General features: G+C 39.8%; 2 protein-coding genes across 4 annotated transcripts in view; one reads left to right on the top strand and one right to left on the bottom strand.

The window, feature by feature from the left end:
- Positions 1 to 27,915, top strand: part of ptprn2 (protein tyrosine phosphatase receptor type N2) — a 216,205-nt gene that overhangs the window by 173,865 nt on the left and 14,425 nt on the right. The window lies entirely within an intron of this gene.
- Positions 27 to 27,804, bottom strand: dnajb6b (DnaJ heat shock protein family (Hsp40) member B6b). 3 transcript variants are annotated; one of them, XM_086306438.1, is made up of 10 exons: positions 27,646 to 27,804; positions 18,411 to 18,529; positions 16,639 to 16,748; positions 14,230 to 14,295; positions 13,924 to 14,025; positions 9,446 to 9,574; positions 9,202 to 9,361; positions 9,011 to 9,081; positions 3,323 to 3,466; positions 27 to 904 (listed from the first exon to the last, which is right to left on the bottom strand). In XM_086306438.1, the coding sequence occupies exons 2-10, from the start codon at positions 18,473 to 18,475 to the stop codon at positions 795 to 797; spliced, it is 957 nt and encodes a 318-aa protein (XP_086162564.1). In that variant the 5' UTR covers positions 18,476 to 18,529; positions 27,646 to 27,804; the 3' UTR covers positions 27 to 794. The 3 variants fall into 3 exon arrangements, with proteins under 3 accessions (XP_086162564.1, XP_086162566.1, XP_086162563.1); XM_086306440.1 differs by having other exon boundaries at positions 9,202 to 9,574; positions 27,646 to 27,793; XM_086306437.1 differs by having other exon boundaries at positions 9,202 to 9,574; positions 27,679 to 27,780.

Here is a 27,915-nt window from a genome sequence, read left to right as displayed (position 1 = left end):
ATAAACACTCACAATCTTCAAGGACGTGTTTTGCTTTAAGCATTTAATTTTAAGAGTCCATAAAAAATGAACATTTCTCAGATGTTTTCCACTCACAGTCATCATGAGAACAAGCTGTCAAGGATGCATCTTTTACAAAAACACCCACATGTTGTTGAATCCACTAAATACAAAGAGTCCTACAAAAAACCACAACACTTTGAGAGGGGTTAATAAGGACTTTTGGCTTTGACGTGGAAGCAGAGGTAAAGAGTGGATGGAGTTGTTGAGTTTTCATGTGGGAGTGAGCAAGAAACGTCAGTCCCTCCGTAATAAAGCTCACTCTTCTCTTTCATTCTCATTTTACTCTCTCGCCTTGTCTCTGCTGAACGAAGGATTGGCTGAATAGTTTTGACCTTCGCTTATTCTCACACGCTGCACAGTATTAGCCCAGTAATTTTCATGCTTCTTATAAACAAGGCTCGATACTGTAATTCTACTTCCACTTGAACCCTTTCAAACACAAAATCACTCCCCCAAAAAACACGCTGCAAACAGTGGAAAAGTTCAAGAGAGTAATTTAAGTTCTCTGTACATCCACGCGATAAATACAGCAACAGCTACTAAAATGTATCTCGAACAGAAGAAGACAAAACGTTGAAGTGAGGTCTGCAGCTGATAAACAGAGAGAGATGTGGTGCAACGGTGGGGCTGCTGGGCCCCTGATACAAAGCGAGGATGAACTAATGCCACATGTGATTGATGGATGGCACTTCTGCCGACCGCTATGTGTGTGTGTGTGTGTGTGTAAGTGTTTAAAAGAAGGCACCAAATCCACTGAACCACGGGAAGTGTCGAGGAGCTCTTTTCTTTTTGGATTCTGCCTCCTTTAGCCACAGTTTCTTCCTCTTGTTGTCTGTGTGTCCTTCAAATTAAAAGAAAACGGGGAAAAATCATTAGAATCATCATATTTATTCTCACTTTCACTTTTTAGCTTATTTAAACGTTATGAGTTGTAAATAATAGTTTTATTAATGTGAATAAATCACTTGCAGGACTAAAAGTGGATTAGCTTGGTCACAGTGTGCCTGTCATATAAATTTCCCGAGACATAACAGCTCGGGAGCACAGTGAGCCACCGTTCTTGTGGTGATTCAAGCAAAATGTGCAGAAAAACTTCAACTGCATCAGATTTGGGAAGAGACTGTAAAGAGTTCACGTCACTACACTACACTACACCCCTCCTGCTGATTGTTGACGATGCTTTTATAAGAGTTTTAAATGAATGTGTCTTTATTGGATAGAAGCAGTAGAGATACTGAGGATTTTCTAAGACTTAGTTTTCGATCATGATCAGTGTGTACCTGTGTCCTTCATGAGTTACGAGGCTTTTTTGAGCTCATAGCTTCAGTACTCTTAGAAAATGACTCAGATTTCACTGAGTAGTCCAATTACTGTGGAGAAATACACTAAGCAACACATTCATAATGAATCACAATCACTGGACATGAAGCGTCACAGCTTGCTTATACAGGTTTGTTGTCTTACTTCTGAACTGCCTTAATTGCATTAACTGCATAGAGTCAAACAGTCCTCTGAGATTTTGGGTCATATCGACACAAAGATGCTTCATTGGATTCAGATCTGGTGGCTGTGGAGGCCATTTGAGTACAATGAACTCCTTTTAATGATGTGTTTAATGATGTGTGGTCATAAAGGGATGGACATGGTCTGCAACAACACTAAGATAGGCTGTGGATTTAAATTAATTGCTAAAAAAAATATATCCCATAAAGCATTATACCAACGCCTCCAGCCTGAACTTTCAAAACAAGGCAGGATAAATCAGTGTTTCCATGTTGGTCACGTGGCACCAAGTGTGGTCTTCTGCTGCTGTAGCCTATCTGCTTATCAGAGATGCTCCTCTGCAGACAACTAAGGTATTAAGGTGCTTTCCTTACTGCTTGAAGCAGTCTGGCCATTCTCAGCTAACTAAATACTGCTCACTAGGCAGAGGTGGTTGTGTGGGAAAATCTCAGTATATAAGCTGTTACTGAAATAACGTTCAAAGTTACTTAAATCACCTTTCTTCCCCATTTTAATGCTCAGTTTGAACTTTATCAGCATTTGACTGTTTACATAAAAGCAGTGAGCTACTGCTACGTCATTGGCTTGAAAAGGTTTAGCTAACAAAGTTTCCCGGTGAAAGTAGATTAAAGTTTTTGTCTCCCTTGTATCCTTGGACAACAGTATCATGTCACACTTCTTACTCTTTGAATTCAGGTATTTTCAGTCCCACTGCCACAAGTGTAAAAAATAAAAACTAAAGAAACCTGACAGGTAGCCACACAATGTGCCTTTACAAACAATTGTGAAAGAATGGGTTGTTGTAATGAGCTTGTTAAATTCAAGCATAATACTGTGAGTCAGTTTGTTAAATCTCTTCCCACCTAGATATTCGATAATCACGTGGCAATATTGTAAAGTGGAAGCATTTAGGAACCACACCCACAAAGCAGCAGATCACATAAAGTTACAGAGTGGGGTCTCTGAGTCCTGAGGAGGATGGTGTGTAAAAGTCAGCAATGCTCTGTGGAATCTTTAACATCAGCACAAAAACGGTGTGCAGGGAGCTTCATGAGCGAGTAGCTCCTCTAGGTGTAATGCATAAGTGGAAATTAAGAGAAATCTTGGATGGGCCTATCAGCATTTTTCTCCTGGTTTTTGTTCAAATTAAAGCTGTTAATGACTTGGCGACTAAAAGCTGTCTTTGTAAAGGATTGATCACCTATCATTAAATATATCAGAGGCTGCCTGTAGCAGTATGAAGGGTTCCTACTCGCAGTTAAAACTCTGAGCTTTAGTTTGCAGCAGCACTTAAAACCACTCCTCTCTCTGAGGACCCATATTTAAGTAGTTTGTGTCATTATCTCAGGGAGAGAATTAAGGCCTTTGTTTGTGTCGCAGCAGGAACTATGTACAGTGAAATTAAAAGTCCCCTCCTTAACTAACAAAGCCGCTATTATAAAGCATTCAGCGGCTGCGTGTTGCAGATAATTGCTCAGCTTTTGTGCATGACTTCCTGACCCCATGAAGGAAAACAGAGGGTGGACTCTGACCCCTGGTCGTTACTGCGAGCTAGAACAGAGCTGCCTAATGAACATCTCTGTCCTCTCTGTTTACATCTGCCAATCAAACACGCCACTCTTCGTCATCCTCCTTTGTGTGGCCATCAAACACAAAAGCAGACAATTAGCTGCGCTTATTAAGACTCTGCTCTTTAAAGGGGGTGGGCCTATGTGTGCTGGTAATTAATCAGCCCTACACGGGCGGGTGGGCGGACCTCTCGTTTGTCCCGGGCTCTCTCCCTCTTCCTCTGGTGGGTTCTGGGCAGAGTTCCTCAGGTGACGCTGGTGCAAGCCCAGGCCAGGAAGCGTGTTCTGTCTGCGGCGGCGAATGTCCTCCATGGGGTCCTCAGCTGAGACGTCTGTGGGTGTGAGCAGAGCAGAATGGCAATGAATCACACCTAAGCTCCTCGCTGTCTGGATGGTTTGCCCGAGGTGTTTAAATCAACATTAAACCCACCCCACCCAACCCCACCCCCCACGTAGCCTCTGAGAATTCCAGCCTTCTGACATGAGATGTGAAGTGAGCTGAAAGGAAAACATATTACCTTCTCATGCTCTTGGCAGTGTGAATACAATCAGGCAGCGAGAGAGAGGGGTGGGGAAAAAAAACTAGATACACACATCTATTACACCAAGTTCAGTCCAAAAGGTATATTGATATAACCAACAAGAAACAAGAAAGATGAGATAAAACGAGAGGTTCAAAGAGTCCCCAAGGCTACACGGACCCCTTTTTCTTTCACACCCCAACCATATATTTCATTCATATTTCATCTGCCCGACTTTATTGTGATTAGTCATGTAAATAAAATGAGATTTGGTTATTCTTTTCTCTAGGTAATTTACATTTATATTGAATTAGTGGCAGGCAGGGTATAGGAGAAGGGAGGGAGGGTGGGTTGGAAGGGGGGGACTTATTATGCTGGGAGATTACAGGCAGATCTCATCGCTATTGTGTTGTGTAATTAAGGCAGTGGAGAGGAGAAGAAAGGAGGCCAGATGCTCGCCGTGCTGAACCCAGTCCCATTTAGAGGAGGGTCTGCAGCAGCACCCCACCCCCCAAAAAATACAAAATAAAAATAGAAAATCCCCTGCACAGCGTGTAACAGTCCAGCATTAAACTCATCAGAAGTCATCAGAGGCCCGTCAGCTTCGTTTGAGCCACCATCTACTGTACCTGCGCGAGCATAAACATAATCTTTCTAAAGGTGTCCTCCATGTTTTCTCTTCGCTTTAGGTCGATGGGATTTTTAGAAGGAGATCTTCAGATGCTTTCAGGTGGTGCTCAAGGGGGTTTAGAGGCAATCAAACACGACTGCTTGAGCTCAGGCCTTAACAGAGACAAAAAACCTTTGCTGGATTTCTATTCCCTCTGAATAGGGACCTTATTACTGCGGGTCATCCATTCTGACCCAAGCCCAATTTCTTTTTTGTCACAAATGCTTTAACCCTTCGCTGACCCTTAAAAATGCATCCCTTTAGAGCCCTGGGGACCAAAAATGGTCCCAGGGCCTCAGAAGGGTTAAGGTTAAAACTGGCTGAATGTAGTTATTTTCTCTAAACTTTAGGCGCCCGTTTTAACCCCAGACTTGAATTTCTTCACTCTAGAGTTTACAAATCAGCTTCTTCTTTTTTTTTTTTTTTTAAAAACTGAACACACACACACACACACACAAAGATGTAAACGAGCTGACCCCCACATGGAGGCACCTGCTCCCAGCAGACCACCAGACAACAGGACAATTGGTGGCTTTATTCTCAAGGCTGCAGTTTGAAGGGAGGGGGTGTGCGGGCGGGGGGACTAATCCCAACCTGCATTTGTCTCATGATCCTATCAGGTGAGGTTAGACGGCTGGATTAAGCTAAAATGCATGCGACTTCAAGGGTGCGTGCTTCGTCCCAGCCTCCTTTACTCCTGGGGATCAATATTTGCATCCATTAGAGGTCCAGTGATAAGATTCCTTCTGCTATCAAGTTCCATAATCCATCAGCAGTTAATTAATTTCAACAACAACAATATCAAAAAGCAGTGATGATAATGAGATTTTTTTGTGTGTGTGTTCATAAAGGCAGCCTTTTATTTTCTGGATCAAGGACTTCATTTGAGTGAACACAGTTGAGTTCCTGGATGCTTTCATTTGCAGCTATTGTCTTGAGAGTGCCTGTCATTTGTCTGCAGGCTGAACAATGGTGGGTGGGTGGGTGGGTGTGTGTGTGTGTGTGTGTGTGTGTGTGTGTGTGTGTGTGTGTGTGTGTGTGTGTGTGTGTGTGTGTGTGTGTGTGTGTGTGTGTGTAAAGCCTGCTTGAAGCACACCGTCTAGACTGAAATGCAGGAGCACAGGCGTAAACGCCCAGGTTAAAACGCACACAGACACAAAATCCATGTGTGACTGACAAAGGCAGCCTTACTTGCAGCAGGCTGGAGCTTTAGTTGTCAACTGTGGAAGCTTAAAATAAATCACTGTTCAGAAGGACGTTAACCCTACATGACAACTACAACCACAGACCAGATTATTTTCAACAGTCCACCTTCCCCAGGTTCGAGACATCTGGTGGCGCGCTGATGCGACTCTGCTGCAGAGCACAGGGAGATACAGTCTTGTAGAGACACAGCCAAAGGGAAACTGGCAGCTTATCTTTGCCATCGTTCATAAAGTGACCAATGGTTTCAGGTTTCATGCTAAGCTGTCAAGCGGGCGAGGCAGAGAGAGGGGGGGGGGGATTAAAACAGGATGCTGCTTTCAGCCAACAGGAAGCCATCTCTCATGACATGGGACAGGAAATCACAGTAACGTGTCATACTGGAATAGATGGATGGAGAGAAAGAGAGCTGCAGGACCTTGGTCTTCACACCTTAATCACTACAATGGCCTGTTACAGAAATAAAGGGCCTTTATTTTTACTGCAAAACTGTTTTGATATTCAAATTATGAACACCGATGGACTTCTTCTGTGTTTTATTTGAATTTAATCTAAAAGACACATATGTCACTTGTTGCTCCATTTATTTCAATAAGGCTCCAGATGTTGTGAGCTTTTGCTCTCAGAGAAATCATGACGTCCTGCTGTCTATTGCTCACAAACAGCGTCACCTAGTGGCCACCTTCACATTGAAACGTGCGGTTTAAAAAAAGCAACAATTAATCTTCTTTAATAGGAAACATCATGAAGCTAATTTAATTTATATTCTTTATTTAATGCGGCATTTTCACCAAATTCTACACATTGAGGCCCATTTTTTAATTTAAATAAAATAAGCAGCAAGGTAATTTATTGTATCTTTTATTGTTGAAATTTTAATGTTTGTCGGGAAAAGGTCTCTCTTGTAAATGAGACATTGCGTCTCAATGGGACAACAAGTATAAATAAAGGTTAAATAAAAAAATATTACCAACACAAGTAGATAATTAATTTTTCAAATTTTTTTTTTTTTTTATCATTCAAGGCGTCAAAATGTGTTTAATCCAAGCATATATTATAGATGAACACATTTTAGACTTGCACCAGGTAAACTTTTTGCTAACAAACAAGAATAAATGAGACTAAAAAAAAAAAGCCAACAAACAAAAATAGGCTTTTTATAGCGGAACCTGATTAAGATTTACCTCATTTTTAGCTTTTCACGCTATCACAATAATCCTCTGATAACCGTCTGTGCATGTATTGATATACCATCAATACAGATGGCTGATAGATCATTCGGCATACTTTATTACTTTAAATAGTGCCAATATAAAAAGAAAAAGTCACTAAAGCAGCGGCAAAATTATACTTCCTGTTTAGAGCGCCGGTGTTCTGGGAACTGTAGTTAATCTAATAAATTACACAACCCGAGTGTCCAGGAGGGGGAGCTATAGTACCACGGAAAATCCCTGCTCAGGTAACACCTTTTTTAGTCGCTTCCGCTCTTCTTTTAAAGGGCTTAATCGCTTAAATATATATATATTAGACCACCACAGGACATCGAGATCACATCAATGTGATCAAATGTGGTGTCCAAATTTTCGTTGCTTCTTGGTGCAGTTTAATAATCCTCATTTACATTAGCAACAACAATCCCTAATGTATGCAGCACATTTACACATACAGAGATATGAGTGGGAAAACGAGAAAGAGAGCATACAGGGCTGCAATGTCACCTAGCAACAGGACTGCGCACGCGCATCTGAAATCAGCGGTTTGCGGAGGGGGGGTGAAAGCGTCAAATAGGATGATAGGTGGTCTTCACAGCACTGAAACAGAAACGCAGGCACCAAATGGTGTGTTTCTGCATCAACGTTTCAGTTTTAAAGCCTCACCCTGCCCTTTGCTTCTTCTTTGCTTTCCCACTCCTGATTGCTCTTTTGCAAAAATATGCAGCGGGGCTTGTGTAAATAAACTAGCCCCGAGCACATTCCTTAACACACACATACTCTGTGCACAGTGACCTCAAAACAAACTGCAGTCATACACATAACCCAGTTTAACTGAGTCTATCATGGCAAATGTTTGTGCAAGCGCGCACACACACACCTACCTTTAATGGCTCCGAACACAACATGTTTGTGTGCTTGTAATCAAGGACTTTCTCTGCTATTATCTGACACAGCTTTTACCAAACTGATCAGCCCAGTTACTTCTACCTTGGATCAGATCAGGGCCACTATCAGCACTTTTACAATAGCGCATTAAACTGCTATAAAGGGTGAGGCAGAGGTGGAAATGAAATAGAAGGGAGGCTGTTGCTTCAATTTCACCTAAAAGTAAAGCTTACCTATGAGAGGGGGGAAAAAAACCAAAAATAAAAATAAATAATCAGGGTGTGTTATCTTTGCTGTTTTCCTCATGATCTCTTGGGAAAATGATTGGGAGCATTATTTTAGTGAAAAGCAAACAGTGCATTGTGTAGTGACCTGCACTGAAACTGAGGCATTAGTGGGTTACAAAATGAAGCACAAGGTGAGCTCTGACTGAGAGTGAGTGTGCGAAAGAAGCAGCCGCTGTGGTTTCTTTTATTGCGGTTGTGTGAAGCAGCTTTTAAACAGTGAACGGGCGCAAGCAGAAGACTCACACATCCAGGAAGAGTGAGGCAATAAAGAAAGTCACTCAAGCAAAGAAAAAGCATCACACAGACACCAGGGTGACTGCAGCAGCACTTCCCTTCACGTTGCACAAAGTTTATTATCTAAATCTGAACTTTTTATTTTGCTGTTCTTTGTACAAAGACCCTGTGCGTCTGGTAACAGTGCTGGGAATCGGCGATCATGCACAAACAAACCAAAAACACACTGTGTGTCCTTTCCCCCCAAAATACACAAAAATGCAAAAGTGAGAAAAATGCACATTGTTACAATTAATTTATTAATGATCTGTTCATATTATTACACACGCGTGAACATGGTAATAGCAAACAGGTTAGCAAGGTGAAGTCCAAGTTAAAGACATTAGGGTGAGGTGGTTAAGCTTTCCTCATTCACTTGTTAAACTGGTCAAATGTAAAGAGCAAAAATGACATGCATAAGTCAAATGTACAGCATCTTGTGTTACCTTTTCCCCCCCTCCAACAACAAAGACAATATACACCCCGAAAGGAAAAAAAAACTATTTATATTTATATATACGTATAGTACGTACCAAGCTCTGTCGCAGAAGTTAAAGTAAAATTCAATTTACTGTAGAAAACAAAAACAATTCCCAGCAAGCTGGTCCCACAAAAATAATGGAATAAATACAAATATACAAATACTGTGGAAATGTCTCTTGCCTCCCCTCACAGCTAAACTAAAATGAGAAAATTGTTCTTTGGGAAATGAGATGCAGGAGGACACAGAGAGGAGAGACCGACTGCCGGAGATTTCCAGATGACAAAACTATGTTGAGGCGAGATAATTACTTGTTATCCAGTCTTAGGAGCTGCTCCTTACCATTAACAGTTAGAGATTTTAACTGACCATCCTCTACCACTTCAACCCGCTCCTGGCCGTTCTCAACGATCCTGTCAAACGTAAAAATAAAATAAATCCATAAATAAAAAGACAAAATACACTTTGGAAATCAAGAAGACGGGATAATGCCAGAAGTCTTATAAAGATTGCAGAGTTGAACATTTGGGTACCGTTTTGTGGTAATCCTTCTGCCGTTGACGAATTTGGTGGAGGTTGATACAGATTTAAAGTTACCCATTCCTCCTCCTCCTCCTCCTCCCCCGCCGCCAAATGATGATGAAGAGAAGGAGGTGAATCCTCCCCCACCCATGTCTCCAAATGAGCTAAAACCTAACAGAAGACAAACATTAGAGAAGAGAACTAAAATAGGGAAATTCTTCCTCTTTTGTTCAATAATCCTCTCTATGTACTCACCTGAATCAAATCCCCCAAAGCTACCTCCAAATGCTGGAAAGCCCCCAAAACCAAAGAGCGATCCACCCATCCTTGGCCCCCTCTGGTGACTGCGACTGCCTCCAAAGAAATCATTAAAGGGATCATCAGCTGTGAATGAAATCAGAGTAATTTGTGAGTAACACAGAACATCTTTCAGGAGCAGGGACAAAACTCCACGTTTAATCTGACATGTTATCACTTTCACCTTGTTATGGTATACATGCTCGCTTAAATGGACACATCACTGCCAAACTGTCTGCTGTCACCCAGTCACCAGTATCACGAGCAGGAGACTTTACTCTAGGAGAGCTGGACGGGTCCGTAGAAGGTCCTTAACCCATCAGCAGGACTATTACTGCTCCTTTGTGAAAGGAGGAGCAGGATAAGCACGGCCAGAGCAAAACGACCTCCAGCAGGCCACCAGCGTGAATGTCTCAGACCAAACGGAAACAGACTTCATGGGGCCGGCCTCAAGGGCCAACATTTTCTAGCGGGGCCTGTTCTCACTTCTCCCACAGTGGAGCCAGACTGGCATGTACCACAAAATACCAGAATTGGCAGCTACACCATATTAACCCCGATTCTTTTGTCCCCGTGACAGAACAGAGAAAACCGACTCAGAGTGTTAAAACATTTTTATTTCTTTTTAATTCAATCATCTTCCGGAAGAGAGAGACCCCTGCACAGCTCAAACGCCAGTTGCAAGAGCTCTAACATTTTTAGCTCAACATGTGTCTTATATGGTGTTATTTCTGTACTTCAGACGTCACACACAGTTTCATTACAAGCGAAACGCCTTTTATTCAGTTCCTTTATTCTGTCTTATTTATTAATATGCCTGTGCACTAAAACTTCTTGTTTTTTTAGTCTGGCTGAGCACTTTTGTGTTTTGTAAGAAACACAACATAATTCCTAATTTATCCCATTAAGTTTACTTCAATTCAATCCAATTTTATTTATATAGCGCCAAATCACAACAAAAGTTGCCTCAAGGCACTTAATAGATACAGAGAAAAACCCAACAATCATATGACCCCCTTTGAGCAAGCACTTTGGCAACAGTGGGAAGGAAAAACTCAGTTTTAACAGGAAGAAACCTCCGGCAGAACCAGGCTCAGGGAGGGGCGGCCATCTGCTGCGACCAGTTGGGGTGAGATAACAGAGACTTTGAAGAGAGATGCCCTTATGCCCTCTGCTTTTCACAGATGAGAGCAAGTTACCCTGAGCACATGTGACAGATGTGCAAGGGTCTGAAGATGACGTGGACAATGTTATGATGACCGCATCATCATCATTCAGCATGACCGGTTTGATGGTAGGTCAGTGATAATGTGGGGATACATATCCATGGTGGACGGTACCCTGACTGCCATCAGGTATTGGGAGAATTTTGGACCCAGTGTTAGTACAGTGGGTCCTGGGTTCCTCGTGGTACATAATGCCCGGCCTCATGTGGGTAGAATATATTCAGGCTGTTCCAGGAGGATGAAGGAATCAACAGTACTGAGTGCCCCCCATGCTGGCCTGACCTAAATCCAACATAACATCTCTGAGACATCATGTTTCAGTCCATCTGATGCTACCAGGGTTCATCTCAAACTGCCCAAGGGTTCAGTGATTACCTGGTCCAGGTCTGGGAGGAGAAACCCCAGGGCAGACACATGGAGGCTATATAAATGACCATTTCTCAGTTGCTGCAATGAAATTTTAGCTAAACAGACTAGCCTGCAGCATCATTTCTTTCACTTTGATTTTTGGTGTGTTTTTTTAATTCAGTCCTCTGTAGGCTGATAATTTCAGACATTCAGCATGTTTTTATTCCCAACTGAGATCTGATGCATTTTCTAGGTGTTCCTTTAATTTGTTGGCTTTTGGTTTGTTTGTTTTTTGAGTATCATTATGCAAAAAATATCATCTTATTCTGAGGAGGTCAGGTGAGAGGCACTTGCTCACAAGAGGATAAAGTCAGGAATATCTTTAGCTTTGCTCTCCTTCCAGCGGTCTCAAACTAAGTGTGGTTCTTTGGAGCTGGACAGGAAGTACAGTTTTTTCCCTCGAGTACAGCCAGCCAGTTGCCAGCTCCTAAAATATTTAAGTACCTGATACAAATTTTTAAAACAAATTAAGGCTGTGGTGAATATCAGAGCATCCGTTTGCAATTTCTGGAACAATCTTATCCCTAAACTGTAAAAGTGCCGACCACTAATTCTCCTCCTAAAGCCCTGTGGACGCCCTACTAATTGTGCTCTGCCAATCTGGGTCAGCCCAGCAGGATAAGGCTGGATCACTGGCACCATTTGCTGAAAGAAGACTCCTCCTTCAACCTTGAATGTACTGAGGCAGTGGCAAGAAAGCTTTGCTTGTTCCCTCTGACTGAAAGCCTAAAATAAGAGTATCTGCTGACTGCTATTGCAACTACATTACTGTCCATTTACCTTAAAGACCTTAGAGGAGACAGCTGAGCTCCTGCAAAGAGGTCAGAATGACAGCAGGCTTCGCTGAGAGAAAGTGAGGAACGGGAGTGCTGAGGAAGGCCGTTTAAACACTCGGACTGTGATTTAATTATTGTTACAGTGGTGCACATACAGATAGCTGGAAGAAAAGCTGAGTCATTCTTAAGTAGAAGGAACACGCTCTCGTGCTCATGTACTCTGGCAGAACTTAAAAAGAGATGTCAAGCGCAGACTGGAGATTAAACAGCCAAGAATGTGCCACGCCTGTGTAACACCTCACAGAGCATGAAGAAAGTGAAAGGGCAGTATCACAGTGTACAAAAGCAGGGGGGGATTTAACAAGGCGGTCTGAATATATGAAAACAGTTTAGAAAACTGAATTATATAAGCTGTGTTTTAAAAGCAGCTGTCCCGAAGTATAAAACAGTCATCTGCTCCTCGTCCACGTCTTCACATTTTCATCTGAGAATAAGAGTGTGCCGTTCTTGGCAGGCAGCTCGGCCCTCAGCACTGTGCGATTCTGTTTTTGTCTCCAAACACACCCCGCCCGCAGTCTGCTGGACGCTCCGCGGTAGCCGAGTGATCCACCGGACCAGCTGCTGGACAGTCAGGACTCCAGGCTTGATGGGCTTTTAAAACATATGTCAATCTTCCTCTGATTTGCCATGTTAATAGAAACCAAGAAACACACCAACACGGAGATTAAATAAACTTAAGACAGATGACTTTAAAACCTTCTCCGGGTGCATACCAATCAAGCAAAATAAGGTTTAAACTCTAGTTTAACTGCAGATAAACTTCACTCTTCTGCATGCAGACTCCATGGTTTGCCATTTTTGCTCTCACTGTTTACCGAAGAGCGCAAACAGCAACAGCTGTGCTTACCCGTGTTCAGAAGGACACAAGTTTACATAATGAAACATGACGACTCCCTTCTAGCTCCAGTTCTGTGGTTCTTATTTAAGCGTCATATTTAATGATTTTTAATATTTAAATTTTTCCTGTCAAGTCCAAAATGCACAGCCGTGTTCGAGTGTTCGAATTATATCGTGTTTTACATGCGCTCTGACACACAGCGCGCACACAGACACACACTTGCCGTTATTACATCTGCTTTTGTTTTAATACGGAAGCTATTTTTGAAAGCATTCCAGTTGAGTGATGCAGACTCTCAAATCCATCGTCTGCCTGCGTCTGAGCTCCATATTTAGAGGCACACAGGGTGAACTACACATGCCTTCCAATCGCAGACAACCTGGTAGAGCAACTAAACGTGTTTTACTAGATCACACTGAACGCAAATATCGGCATCTTCAAAGGATGAACTGGATGGCACCTCAAGACACGGTGACTTCAATCAGTTAAGATCAACTAGCTCTTCGCTCCTTACTCTTTGTTACAAGGCTCATTATAGTTTTATCTCTCATTTAACTCATCTAAACTTGTGCAAAGGAAAATGAAGAATGGAACAATCCTGTCTATAAGTGTGGGTGTATATTTGTTTGAATTTATCATAAAGATTATGTGAACAAAGGCTCACAAAATGAACGATCTAAATCCTAATTAATTAACTAACCGAGGAAATGTAATGAGGTTGAAGCCAACATCCAGCGGGGATACTCAGCGTTTTCTTTCATGCGACATTTAGTGAGGTGAAGTGAAGAGTGCTTAGTGCATTGGAAATGCACATTACAGTCCTGTGGGGGATTAGCAACAGGCTTTCCTGAAGACTTCCTGGGTCTAACGCTCAATCTACACAGCAGGAGCTGTGTGCTAATAGGCAAACTAATTAGGAAATAGAAAAATCTATGTTTAACATACAGATAACTGGGGCCTGGTGGATGCTCTGTGTCTCTGAGCATTTTTAGGTCATCCGTGAATATTCTGGACTAGATAAAAATATGAGTTTAATAATAGCCAAAGCACATCCCCTCAGTCCCTCTTTCAGTTCTGAAAACAACATCCCATCAGTGCCTCTGAAGTGCACGCACAGAAATGGCTTACCGAATAAATCTGTAAATGGATCTCTGCCGCCGAAGAATTCCCTGAAAACGTCATCGGGGTTGCGGAATGTGAAGCTGCTGCCGAAGTGGTCATAATGGCCTCCTATTAAACATTGAAAAGAGGCTTATAAATGGCACCACACTTCAACAAAGATAACACTGCAAACACAGCTATCATTACAAGCTGTCAAAGCACCAATGCAAATACCAAATGTCCAGCTGTTTCCACCTGATGCATGTCGGCATTTCATACATAAAGTAACTGATAAACTTATGAATATGGAAACCTTAACGGATATCTCCTTACCTCCTCCTCCTCCACCACCTGAGAGGCCTTCTTTGCCATATCGGTCATAAACATTCCTCTTGCTTTCTGCAATAGAAAGAGAAGGACTTTACATGAGATGAGAAACAACTCGGAGCAACTGAAGGTGAAGCGCCCTCCTTCCTGCATTATAAACCTCTGTTAGGATCGCGAAAGACTCCAGATTTAACACATGATGGCCTCAAGCTAACAGCCTCTTTTAATTTTCACTGAATAAGACTACCAAGTAATTCCAAGAAAATGACTAGAGACAGTAGTGTGCTATTTCAAACTACAGCTGTCCACTGAATTTTTATTTTAAATTACAATTTTAGCTTCCAATTGTTAAAGCAAGTTAAACGAGATGAATAATACTAAATAATACTCTCACGTAAAAGTCCAGATTCACTACCAGCAGTATGCAGTAAATTTAATTCAGCAGACATTTTTTAATTATAATTAAACCAGATAAACTAAACAGTGTTAAAGAAAATCCAGTCAAAAGCATTTATGATCTTAATACTGACCACAATAACTAATTGAGTGGCTCGGTTTCACACCAAGCTTTTATTAATTTATTATTTATGTATTAATAATTCAAAGACTTGTTCCAACTAATTTAATCAGTAAAGGGGATTTGACAAATCTTGCTTTGTGAAGTCATATAAAAAATAAATAAATAAATAAAATAAAAAAATCAGTGTTAATACATACTATAGACTAGGGATGGACCGATCCAATATACAGTATCGGTCGGACCATACAATGGATAGACTCAAGTTTTACTTTGCAAAACGCAGTGGTGCTGACTAAAGAGTTTCATGGTTTTTGGGGAAAAAAAAAAAAAAAACCCTATGAAACCCCCCCCATACTTGTGTTAACCCCTTATTGCCTAGTGTATCATATTTGATACATAGTTTTGGGTTTTTTTGCCAGTTTTTGGGACTTAAACATCATCAGTGTGAATTTCTCCCCCTGACAAACCTAAATAAAATTGCATAATTTAAGCAATAAAAAAACAAAAAAAAAACAACAACAACAACAACAACAAGCAAATATGATACAAATTAAATGTCATATATGGAAATTTAAACACGATTAATTTTTTAAACAATTACAAAAAATTAAACAAATTAAATTTAAATAAACACTATTTTCAAAAAATGTGAATTTTCTGGCAAGTATTTCCTGATTCAGGCTTTAAATGGTTAAGTTTTGTATAGAAATTTCACAAAATTCAGTCTCAGATTAAATGTGACAGAAACAGATTACACTGACATCCATCTTGATGAAAGATGAGCGTCATGATGCCGTGTTTGTATTTATTTGCATTGCTTTCCATTCTGGATGTCTAACATATGTTAAGTTATACATTCTACAAGCTGCTTTTTTAAAAGTTGTTGAATATAAACATTATTTTGTGCTCATATTGCACTTCTTTTTTTCAGAATCAAAGCGTTTTCAAAATCTGCATAACATTGCATTTTGAATTACTTTTTAAATATAACTTTAAGTACTTAAGTTTAAAGTTATTCAAAAAGTTAAAATAAAAAGATCAGTATTGCTGAACTGCAAAATATTTTGGGTGCAGTGTATTTTTTTTCTTCACACAGGTATAATAGAAAAGCTTCAGTGTTTTGTTTTTTTTAAAACTTGAGTATGAACAAAATTCATTTAAAAACAGTTTTATTGATTATAAAATAGACTATATTGGAATCATATCAGTATCGTCAGATATCTAAATTTATGATATCGGTATCGGACATTAAAAAAGTGTTATCGTGCCATCTCTACTATAGAATAAATTGATAGTTTCAAGTAAGAAAGAAAGTAAAAACTAAACCCATCATCCCAGTTTACATTCCAGTTATCCCATCCTGATAGTGGTGCTACAACTTCTTAAAAATCCCAGCTACCCCTGCATCTTTTGATCCAGTGTCTGCTATGAAACTGAAAAATGATGCTTACATTTAAATTAGAGGGGCAACTCACTACTTTCCTATGTCTTAAAATGTCAGATTTCTGGGCTCTAAATCAATGGCTGAAAAAACAGCAAAAACAATCTAACTTCACATCTGGAAACGCTAAAGCACATCACTGTTTTCTATCAGTTTTACCTGACAGAAAACAGTGATAACCAAAAAATAATCTAAATAACTTACAGCTGTTATAGCTCCCCAATGTGAGGCACAGAATAATTGTGTTTTTTTAGTATTGGTTTCCAAAAATGTGTCACGTTGATGGCAACAACACTTTTTGAACATGTCTCTACCCTCGTATTTATACAACAGGAGCAAAATGTCACTGTTTCTTAATAGCACAAGCTTCACATCTGAGACAGTAATGGCTTCAATACAGCTCATTTCAAACAGTGCACTTGAGATACACCAGCTTCTTGTTCTGAAGTCTCACCGTCTGAGAGAACTTCATACGCCTCTGACAGCTCTTTGAATCTTTTCTCTGCCTCATCCTTGTTCTCAGGGTTCTTGTCTGGATGCCATTTCAGGGCCAATTTTCTGTAACTGAAATACAAACACCATAAAGTCAAAACACACACAGAGTCAAGAACAAGTCGTCATGTCTTGATATAGGGGTGGAAATCGTTTGCGCATGTATGACAGAGATAACATGCCCCCCTCCCCCAATCAGAAACATATTCACACGACTGCAGCAGACACACGCTGCGTGTCCTTCTCGCCACCCAAGCAGAAATAACAAAGACAGCCTGACACTGCATTGACAATCAGCGCGGGCCTCGCACAGCGGCTTACGCTGCATCAGCGGTTTGTTTTTAAGCTCAGCAGCAGCAGCACACACACACAAAGATGTTCGAACAAGACAAGGGACTGAAAGTCAGCAAGGCTTTACACAATCCAGGGATTCAATCCATTACAGACCTATAGCCAGCAGTCTTTGTTGTAATCTGTGACATTATCTTGCTGACTAAAGCCTGGTCACAGTTCAGTTGGACGCGATGCATGCAGCACTGTTGGTAATTGTGCAACATACCTCTACATCTTTGACATCTTTGTAGCCAGAAGTTCACGGGGAAAATCCACAGCAGAAATTTTCTTTACTTACTAACCTTCATATTGTATTATACTTTGACTTTTATCCAGTAAGTTCTTTTTTAGTTGTGCTTCATTTGCACTTCTTTAACCTCGCTTAGATGTGTTTTGTCATATTTTATCGAGTGATTTTATTTTATTAAAAGCCATTTTGCTACAAGTTGCATCTAATGTTTTGGCTGCTGTGACACGGTCATGTCCCAACTTTTGGGCTGAATAAAGTGAACTTTATCTTATTACAAAACACTGAGCTTTGTATTAACATAAGAGCTTCTGACTATAATTTAATACCCACTAAATTTAATAAACAGACACGATAAATGAGTCTCCAAGCATCGCAGCAGCTTTCTGAGGTTGTATTTTAGGCCAAATGCAGACATGCTAATAACCATTACCTTAAACAGATAGTGTTTAGGTTTAGTAAAGTTAGTGTGCCAATAATTTCTAATTAGTAATAAACTTTAAAAAAGACGTAGATCTATCATCACGATATTGGATAAATATCAACTTCATGATAATATAATGATCATTAATGAAAACTGCAGTTTCGCCTGGTTTTCCCACAAAGAGAGCTTGGCTCATCTAGTTTGTACAGACTGATCTAGAGTTAAAAAACGTGATACATCATCTTTCTGTAACATATTTTTGGCAAATGGCTATTCTTGGCTAGGATGATCCATACTGCTCAATAGTTTCCTCCTCTCTTACTTGTTTTCACCGCATTACCCAAAATAACTTAATGGAGCTCCTGGAGCACATGCCTGATTTGAAGCAGGCTTATTTCTGTCCTCAGCATTAGCATTGCCTCTCCTCTTCACATGTCCAAACAAACTGCTGTTATTGAGAAACCACCGAGGAAGTATAATTAACTGGAACGAGCCTGATCAGTGGGTGAGCAGTGGTGGGTGATTGAAGGTGGAAGGTATTTGACAAGAGCACGGTTACAGGAAGAAGAGTGGAACATTTCTGCAGAGCACTCTCTCATTTCTCCCTCTCCCTGTGTCAGTTTATACAGCGACAGAGGGATATAATTAACCTATTACGCCCTACAAGTGGCCGACATTTAACGTCAACACTGGCAGAAAACTGAGCACAAAACACTCGAGGGGGACTTACGCTTTCTTGATGTCTTCTTGCGTCGCATTTTTCTCGACTCCTAGTATATGGTAGTAGTCCTCCATGGTTCTGTCTGTCTGTGGGTGCTGTTTTACTTGAGGGTCTTGTGCGAGTGGCCTCTGTGGAAACAGTAATGTTCTGTTAAGACATGTTACAAGATAAAGCCCAAGACTCTGCAACAGCCATGTGTGACGAGTAAGATACAGCCCTTCCAGTCCAGAGGGGTATGCTTGTAAAGGGGAGGGAGGGGGCTGCTGGCATTAAAAAGGGTGGAAATACCCAACAATATTGCACTGCACTGAAATAGCAATACCAGGGACAGAGAAGGTAAGCTAATCCAACCCAAGCAAAATTGCATAATAACCGGGGGATCATCCTTCACCCTGAAGCTAAAAGAGAGAAAGTATGAAACATGTTTTTCTTTTGAATTTTGGAGCCAGCTATAAAGACCATGAATCACTTTTTTCCCCTTCTTTTTAAATCATGATCTAAGGTTAGAGTTATGAAAAACAAGACACAACTGGTCTGGTTAAAAGTATCAGAAGACATTCAAGTCCTCCAAGTTTAGCACCACATTTACAATTTTTGTTTTGTAGCTTTACAAACCTGCATCAAGCAGAGAGATATAAAACTTCTGTGACCTAGATCTTAGTGAAATATTCACCGTAAAAAGCAGTAGACATTGGACTGTGTGGATATGAAACAAGTCTGCAGAATTAAAAATAAGTCAATGGAGAGAAATAATAAAGGATAAAAGAAGAGGACTAATAAAGTGGTCATCCATCCTCCAATTAAGAGTTCAACAATTGTTCACTGACATGCTTCAAACTGAAAGCTACAAAGGTAATGCGCTGCATTTTATTGCTTGAGAACTTGTTTATTGCCATTTCCAATACACAATAAACAAATATTGCGTAACCTGGCTTACCACTCTTACAGCTAATAAATAACTTTTCAAGTTTAGCTAGGTCACTTCAGCTAGGGCTGGGTGATACAAGGAAAATCTCATATCATGATATTTTATAGCTATATCGTGATACACGATATATATCATGATATGTTGAAAAATTGCACTGGTATACTCATTCCAAATTTTCTACTTTGAATACAAAAAATCTGAATGAATTTAGTTTTATTTTAACCATTTTTAACCATCAGTTGCACAGAGAAGTTTTTCACAAATGACAATACTGTGACAGTAAGTCTCTTTCTGTGGTCAACACTAAACCTTAAACAAACGAAAGATCATAGCGACAAGTAATAATTCACTAGACAAAATAAAGCAAATGAAATTACAGCATATAACATATAAAAACTGTGAAATAAAAAAAAAAATGTGATGAACTCAAATTATAAATCAAAAGTCTAGACAGTGACTATAAAAAAGTCTGACCAAGAACAGTCACAGGTATCAGAGCTGGTTTATTTAACGTTTTCTTTGGTGTGTGCTGAAATGCTGCCATGTGTTTAAAACATTCTTAATTTTTCAGTAGATAAGTTTACAGTTGGTGGAATAAATTTGTGGTACTGCTACCTTTTGCGGCAATAGTTTTACTGCATGTTATGCAAATTACTGCATTTTTGCTCAACATTCTCCTTGTGAAATCCAAACGTTGGGACGGGGAGATTAATGATGCATTTGCACCGTGTGGGAGGGGAAAGAAAAAAAAACAAAAAAAAAACAAAAAAAACACTCGAATTACATGCAGACAGCTTAACATTGCCATGGTAATTTATACTGTTGTACGTGGGAAAACTTGCGATACATCGAGTATATTCGATATAGTTTCAGCTAAACCTAAAACGTATTAGCAAAAAATAAATACATACTTTTCTTTGAGTTTATTGTGGGTGTGTTTATGAATGCACTGTTAACCCTACCCCCTAAAACAAGATGAAACAGGCAACTATGGTTAAATTAACTATTATCTGAAGTAATCGAATACCTTTTCCAAGGCTAAGAAATACATCAAACTAACTTCTACATTCACTGTGTAGCACTTCCTCAATGCATGACAACAGCAGGGAACTATTACCAATGGACTCCAGCTCTTTGATTCACAGCAGCTCTTTTATATCATATGTATACATAGTCTCTACTAGAAGCCTGTTCTTTACACGTGCTAGTCAAGTTGTGAACAAACAGCTGTAGCCTTTAGTTCATTTCTTTAGATTAACTTCAGTGTCTTCATTAATGCCTAGACATAAATATAACGACTCAAAGTGTAAATCAACTTGATTTCGAGCCATGTGTCATATTTTGGAAACCTATGACCAAACAAAAGTTACTTTTTAAGATGCATATATGCAAGAGCGGCCACACGTTTCAAATGAATACTATATTATAAAACCCGCCTCTTCCACTACACCCCGATACTCATTTTTCAGAAACTGACTTTGAAAAGAAGCTATAAACTCAGTACTGATGTTCCAACTAGATCTATAAATATAAGCTAACTGTGAGAACAGGTCCTTATTTTGGATCCAGGGTGATGAAATTACCAAATTTCCCTCTGAAACTCTTATTTTACTTAAAGGTGAGAAACATTTCAGCTTCTCTTGTATGGTTGCATTCAGGTCTTTATTTTATAGGACAAAAAGGCTGTTGCACTACTACTACCACATATTTATCCTTAATGTGTTTGTAAGGAAAACAGGCCAAAATCCTACTTTTCATTGAGGGATGCATTAGCTGTTGTACTGAAAGATATAAAAACAAACCAGTGAGGACTACTGGAGTCCACTGTGTTCTATTTGTTAGCTATTTATAACCTGTGGCCTTTGCAGATAGATTGTGTTTGTGTCTGTTATGTGGGGGGTTGGGGGTGTTTGGCACAAAGTAGTGCCAACGAGTGTCTCCTGGTGGGGACATCGGCACAGGCACTAAACTCTCCTTCATGTATCCAAGTAAGGCAGCAATTCCAAATCTCCCTCTGATACTTTATCATACAACCTCCATCTAACTTGACACTAATTTAGCCCGCAATCTAAATATAAAAAAGGATGACCTTCTGAGTTTTGTAAAAAAAACAAACCAGTGTCCTGACTCATATCTACTTTTATCTCCCTCACTTGAGCCATAACTGACCTGCTCACCCATCACCAGCGCCCTCGCGGCAGTTGGGATTTAGTGGACACAAGCGACTTCTAGAGATGCGCTTTGCAGTACTGCGCAGAGCATTAAAAGTGCATTCATGCTTGCATGTGCCCTTTGCTTGCATTACACAGCTAATGTAAATGAACTTGATTCCTCTTATGCCTCAGAGTAAGCACATGTGGGTCCAGTCAATCCCATAATGCATCAATTAAGCAAAGGTGATGGCTGTAAATGTAAACAGCAGACTACCAGGATTTTTTTTTCTATTTTCCTAAAATAAGCTATTGTAAAAGTGCACTACAAAAGCAACTTTTTCTGAAAAACAAAGATTTATGCAGTTTTTATCTTTTTGTTAAAACTGAGTATTAAACAAACAAACAAACCCCAAAGAGACATGCTGTGCAATGTAATTAAATATAATGGACACAATCTCACAACTGATGAATCCCATGGCATATACAAGAAGCTAACCTTCTCCACAATAGCCATACACTGCAGTAATTTGGTTCCTGCACCATTCAAAAATCAAACCTAATCATTTTAAAGACCTTAAAATATGAATTACAGCTAACTAGTGTTGAAATCATAGACAAGGCATAATAATTAGTTCATTCAACTGGTAAAAATCCCTACGGCAGACAGTAATTGATGCCACAAAGTGAATGTCTTTGGAATTTGACCACTGGTCCAACAAAGTTAACACTATTTGGGGTGTACACCAGGTTGCTGACAGCTTGGCAGCTCCCATGACTTTAAATGAGTCACGGCACTGGCAAATTTTCCATTTTCATTTCTTATCAAAACCACAAGGCAAGGCTCTCAAACCCACCACCTACCCTGTGACACGTGTACTGATGAGGGTCAGGAGTCTAATTTTTGGACAAAGGGTGACAAAAATAAGCAATCAATAATGACCTGACCTCTCGGTGCACCTCTCTTATGTAAGATCAACCCAACAGGAATCAACACAACACTTTGGAGGAAACACATGCAGGCAAGCTGAGCAGCAAGAGATTACAACAACATCGGTTTAAGTTTTCTCAGCTGTGCCATACTGGTGTGCCAACTGAGATCGCCCTTGAAGGAGCAATATTATGTAACTGTCGATGAACGAGACTCTTTACTGAAGAGCCGCAGAGTATTCATCGTTGTTTGCATTTATACTTTACGATACTGCCAGTACGAGCGAAACTGAGCTAGTTAAAAGCTGCTTTTACCCCTTACCAGTGGTTGAAACAAAGTAAACAAATTCAATTTCATTGTTTCTTTATAAAATGACAAATTAAGTATCTTAATCTAAATTTATAAGTGGACCAACTACAGTTGCTGTACTCTGCATCCCTGTAATCCTCAGTGTATTATTATATTTGCACAACAGTCCACTTTCTGGTTCTTTAAATGGTGTGCTTTGAGACATGTCCAGGTATGCTGTGGGACTTTGTGGTACATTATACAGCTACACAAGTGTTAGAAATCCTCAGCTTATTCTGTGTGTCAGTACTCTGCATGCAGTCCTTTCCCCAGGAAAATAAAATCCTTAAAAGGAAGGAAACCCCTGTTTGTTCATAGAGTTACTGGGTTGTGGGAACAATGACATTACAACTTGTTAGAGGTCCTTATCAACTGTGAGAAAGTCAGTCGATCAGGAAGAAAAAATATATATATAGTAAGATGACATATTCTTTCATAACTTACAATTTCTCATTGCAAAGTAAGTGCAGGTTTGATTAGATTAAGGTAGATAATGTGAAGAAGCAGCAGGAGAAGAAGAAAAAGTAGTATCAGCAGAAGAAGTTGCTTTCCAAACCTAAAAGAAGAGTGGATGACAAACAGGGAAAAATTCAACAAAGATGGACATTGCAGATTTTTTTTGTTGAATTTGGTGGAACTGTGATCCGAATTATATGTAAGGAGAAACTATTTTTTCCCCCTATTCGAACACTGGAGTGGTCCTCCAAAGCAGTGATTACAAAGTAGCAGGAGTAAAACAAGCAACGCTATTTTATTTGGACTGTCAGATTTTTTGTGCCATTTGAGACATTATCATTTATTGAATGTGGTCTATTCTTGGTCGTAGTGTATGACTGAGCTATAATCATTCAGGTAAATTCCATTACAGAGCATAAATCATTGCCCGAGTCCAAGTTTCAAGAGCATGTTTCTACAAGTTTTCACTAACATTCAAACACATTAGACTGAAGAGTTAAACATAACGTGAAAACACTTTATATGCAGTACATTAAGAGCACTCAAGGTGTACATGTTATGACTTACTGTTTTATTTGGTTTTGTCATAGTCATTTACAGATATTTATATATTTATAAGTAAATATTGGGTGAATAAGACTAGCTGTTACTGAGGTTTGTATTGAAGCCTGTGAAGATGGAGATGCTCAGTAGTCATCAGGCATATATGAACTGTTCAATTTAGTTCTATTTAGCCTACTGAAGGTTAGATGTCCACTCTGACTGAATAATTTGGGATGAAATGTACAAATATCCTTTTTAAAAAGCACGTATGATCAGAATCCCTTTCATTAGAACGTGAAAACCCAGTTTAAGACCATCATTTTTGAGCATTTCTAGCTCAAAAATGATGACCATCACATACGATCAGTGTTGAAGAAACAGCATATTTATTATACGATTCAGTCTAGTATCAGCAGCTGCCGAGGGTACAGACAGAAGTCTCGTAAATGTTTTTACGACTTCTGTTTCCACAACCCCCCAAGTTATTTCACCACAGACCAGCCCAAGGGTTTATCTGCTGATTGAAATCTCAGATTAGACTTCAGCATTATGGTTTGCGTCTGTGGAAGTCGGGTTATAAAAGCCGTTGTGTTTTTAGGGCAACTATGTAATCAGAAAAAGGCATCTGAAGTATTTCTGTCAGCGTCCAAGAGCACTCAAACACCACTAAAAATGTGATATTAACAAGACAAGAGCACTGGATAAAACAGGCTCTAGGCAGCTGAGTCCAGGACATAACACAAATTACATCTGACAGAACAGAGAATCAGATGACAGCTAAACACAACAGCTAGCCTGTGTCTTACCTGAAACTATTCATGGCAATGACAAAAGCATTTGTTTTTAAGCAGTACAGGAGCGTTGTTCTCCTCACTTACTATCATTGGAAACACGTTTACCACAGAAGACCTCATTTACAGTAAACACTGAGTGTCGTCTTGCTGGACAAAGAAACCCAAATTTCAGCAAATGGGATAATTTTGCTGATCCAGCCTTTTTTTTTTCTTTTTTTTCTTTTTTTTTTTTTTAATAAATAAACCCATCAGCTCATTTAAAATAAAATAAAAAAACCAAACACCTCAACATCTGCTGTACCTCTTGGTCCTATGTGGCACTTTGCAGACGATTTTCTATATATTATAGCTGCATGATCTTGATCAGAGGGCAGTGGCCAAAAAAGAAATAAATGTGGAACAACCGGTAGTGCTGGCTACTCCCACTGCTGGGTTTATGCTATTGTTGGTATTTAGCTTTTCCTCTTCCACAGAAATAACAAACACAAGACGTCTTTGAAGTGAAGAAAAGTGAAACCAGGTGTCAAAGCCTTTGTTTGCTGCTTAAACATTCTTTTCATCCCATCTCCTCATCACAATGACCATCGCTCATGCTCTTTGCTATTCAAGCAACCTTTTCCAGTAATCAGCACTCTACTTGTGGACTGCATGTCTCTTCACCTATGCAACCTAAAACAAACACAGCAACAGGAATTCTGCTTTAGGAGGAAATGACCAATGTTCATTTCATATTCAACAAAGGCTCAATAGTGTTGTTTAACATAGCTTGACAGCTTGATGTCGTTGTAATGGTTCTATAGTTACTATAGTAATTTGCTGGAATCAGTCAGCAACAAAAATCAAAGTCAAAGGTGGCGAGCTACATGCTGTAAAGCATACTGAAAGGAGTGGTATAGAGACTTACTGTATGTCAACAAATAAAACACAAAGCAATGAGAACGTTTGCTTTGATAAGATAACATGAGGGACTTCAAACTGAAACTGCAAGCCATCAAATTGTCAAACTCAGAACAATACAGAACGACAAACCAACAGTGCGTCACTCAACGAAAACCTCATAAGAGGCTTGGTTCATCAGAAGACCGTCAATGGGTAATACGCCCTGATGTGGCAATACCGCAACAAAAATGAAGCCGCCACCTGTTTGAACTGGACTTATTGTACCAATTTGGTCTACTAGTTAACCAAAGGAGGAAGCTGATCCTCACTTAAAGATGACTGGAAATGAAACTGAATTCCTGTAAAACATCTTAATGACTGATCCCTGGCCTGATCCCCCCTTATAGAGGAGACCAGGCCTTTCCTGTAGCTTCCCCTAAAGTCAGGTACAGACCCCTTCAAATTAGGAGTTTTCCAACACTCAACATCTTCAAAACCCATCTAAAAACTCATTTTTATACCCTGGCATTTAAACCAGACTGAGTATTGGCATTTGATTTGCATCCATCCGTTTTTCTGTAATGTGTTGGGGGTTTTTAATTGTTTTTTTGTTTTGTTTTTTTTAAAAACACCAGGTATTTGTGTCTCCTCCTGAGATCAAATAAGCGAACTTCCCTTGTTCGGTGGACTTGAATAACTTTGGAACCACCAAGAAATGAAATACAAATCAATTCGCACCAGCCAAATTTCACAATAAGTGTATCACTGGTTATATTGTTATATACCTTCTTAAGCAGGAGCATCAATTTCAGTTTATGGGTCCACATGCAGCCCAGAGTTATATGAAATGGACTGGACCAGTAACTAACAGCTTTTTCAAAATACTGAAATAACACAGCATTTAAATGGGAAAACTGGAACAGTTAATGACTTTGCTATATCTTCCACACAAAACCATCCAGTGGGCCAAACTAGACCCTTTGGGGAGGACTGACTCCTCTGTCTTTAAGTCACATGGCTCCTTTTAAAATAATTAATTATTTAATATTAGGCCCTTACTAAAATAAGACAAAACCTGGCTTTGAAAGACCCTCATATGGCAACAGTCAGTGGTTATTTTAGTAACTGCTTAATAAGAACTTGTTTTCAGATGTACTGTGCTGACAATCCAATTATCAGTTTATAACTCTTCATAAACTTAGGAGGGAGGGGGGTAATAAAAATAAAACCCGTTTTATTTGAATAAAACATGTTGGCCTGGTGTTCTTTCAAGAATGGAAAAAGAGGTCACCCAACAACATTAAAACTTGATTAGCAGCAGTAAATAGCAGAAATAGGCTGAACTTAGTCAGTGGCCACTTCCTGTCACCCCCCCGTTCTGTAACCAATAGTAACCAAAAACGTGCTAAACAAACTATAGTCCCCACACACTTTCTGGAAGCTAACTAATGTCAACAGACCAATCTGAGATATCCCAGCTGGAGCCCTAACTTGTGAACCTCTCCCTCCGCATCTGTTTAACAGAAACTTCTAGAAAAGTCTTAAAGCGGAATGGGAAGTTTTAGCCGTCTAAATTTCCAAAACAAATCCACTAATATAAATATATGTATATATTTAAAAAAACAAAACAAAAAAAACAAAACAAGACAGCAGTGATATTACACAAAAGCAGAAATCTCTCTATGGTTGTCTTAACTTCCGACTGTAGACTATGCTGGCTAACGTTAGCGTTAGACTGGCATTTATAGCATCACTGGTACCAAATACAAGTTTATCATGCAGTCATACACCCCTGAATTTACTAAATAGTTTGTATAGACGGACTGGGGTTTTTTTGTTTTGTTTTTTTATTATTTTTTTTTATTTTAGCCTGAGCTAACTCAAATTTTACGGCAGCGAGCAGGCAAAAAGGCAAGAGATCCACTCGTTATTCTCACACGCTAGCTTAACTATGGGGTAGTATCCTGGAAAACAGCCTCTCGGACACAAACGAAAACTACATTTCTGTATAAAAATAATCTTAATATATCCTAAATGATTCCAACATTAGCAGGGGACATACTGGGTGACTCCACCAAAGCATCCCCACATGTACTAGATGTACTCGATGCGGCAACACACGACAAACGCTTTTCGCCGCTCTTTCTTTCTTTCCTTCTTTCTTTCAGCAAACTGAAGCCAAGCGGCCCTCTCACCTAGTTCATCTCGAGCCTACCTGAAAGAAGGAAATATCCGCCACAATAGCCACCTGATTGTAGCTGTTCCTCCTGTTTTCCTTGCCTGAGTACGGAAACTGTAACTGCAGCAGCAGCTGGTAGTGGCTTTCTTGGTAGCTGGTTGAGTGGCCGCTGATATGGCCTAGCCCACAATGCTGCTTTTAAGGACCGTCGGAAAAAACTCACATGTTTTACTGCGGATAAAGGTGAGTTTAAAGTTAATAATGGTGCAATGTATTATATTTACAGACAAGACAAATGCTGACAGC

Source organism: Aulonocara sp. 'chitande type north' Nkhata Bay, linkage group LG9 (assembly GCF_057382095.1).
Source record: "Aulonocara sp. 'chitande type north' Nkhata Bay isolate Kocher_YH1m ecotype deep benthic linkage group LG9, A_spYH_male_GT1.1, whole genome shotgun sequence".
NCBI classification, from domain to species: domain Eukaryota; kingdom Metazoa; phylum Chordata; class Actinopteri; order Cichliformes; family Cichlidae; genus Aulonocara; species Aulonocara sp. 'chitande type north' Nkhata Bay.
The sequence above is the reverse complement of the archived record's forward strand: the minus strand, read 5'-3'. Positions and strand labels throughout refer to the sequence as shown.

Bases quoted from the DNA above. Each gene is read 5' to 3' on its own strand.
- dnajb6b (XM_086306440.1), bottom strand. From the start codon at position 18,475: ATGGAGGACTACTACCATATACTAGGAGTCGAGAAAAATGCGACGCAA. The intron at 3,467-9,010 runs GTAAGGAGCAGC...TCACACCCACAG, and splicing joins AAAATCTCTAACTGTTAATG to ACGTCTCAGCTGAGGACCCC. The intron at 905-3,322 runs GTCCGCCCACCC...TTTAATTTGAAG, and splicing joins GAGCCCGGGACAAACGAGAG to GACACACAGACAACAAGAGG.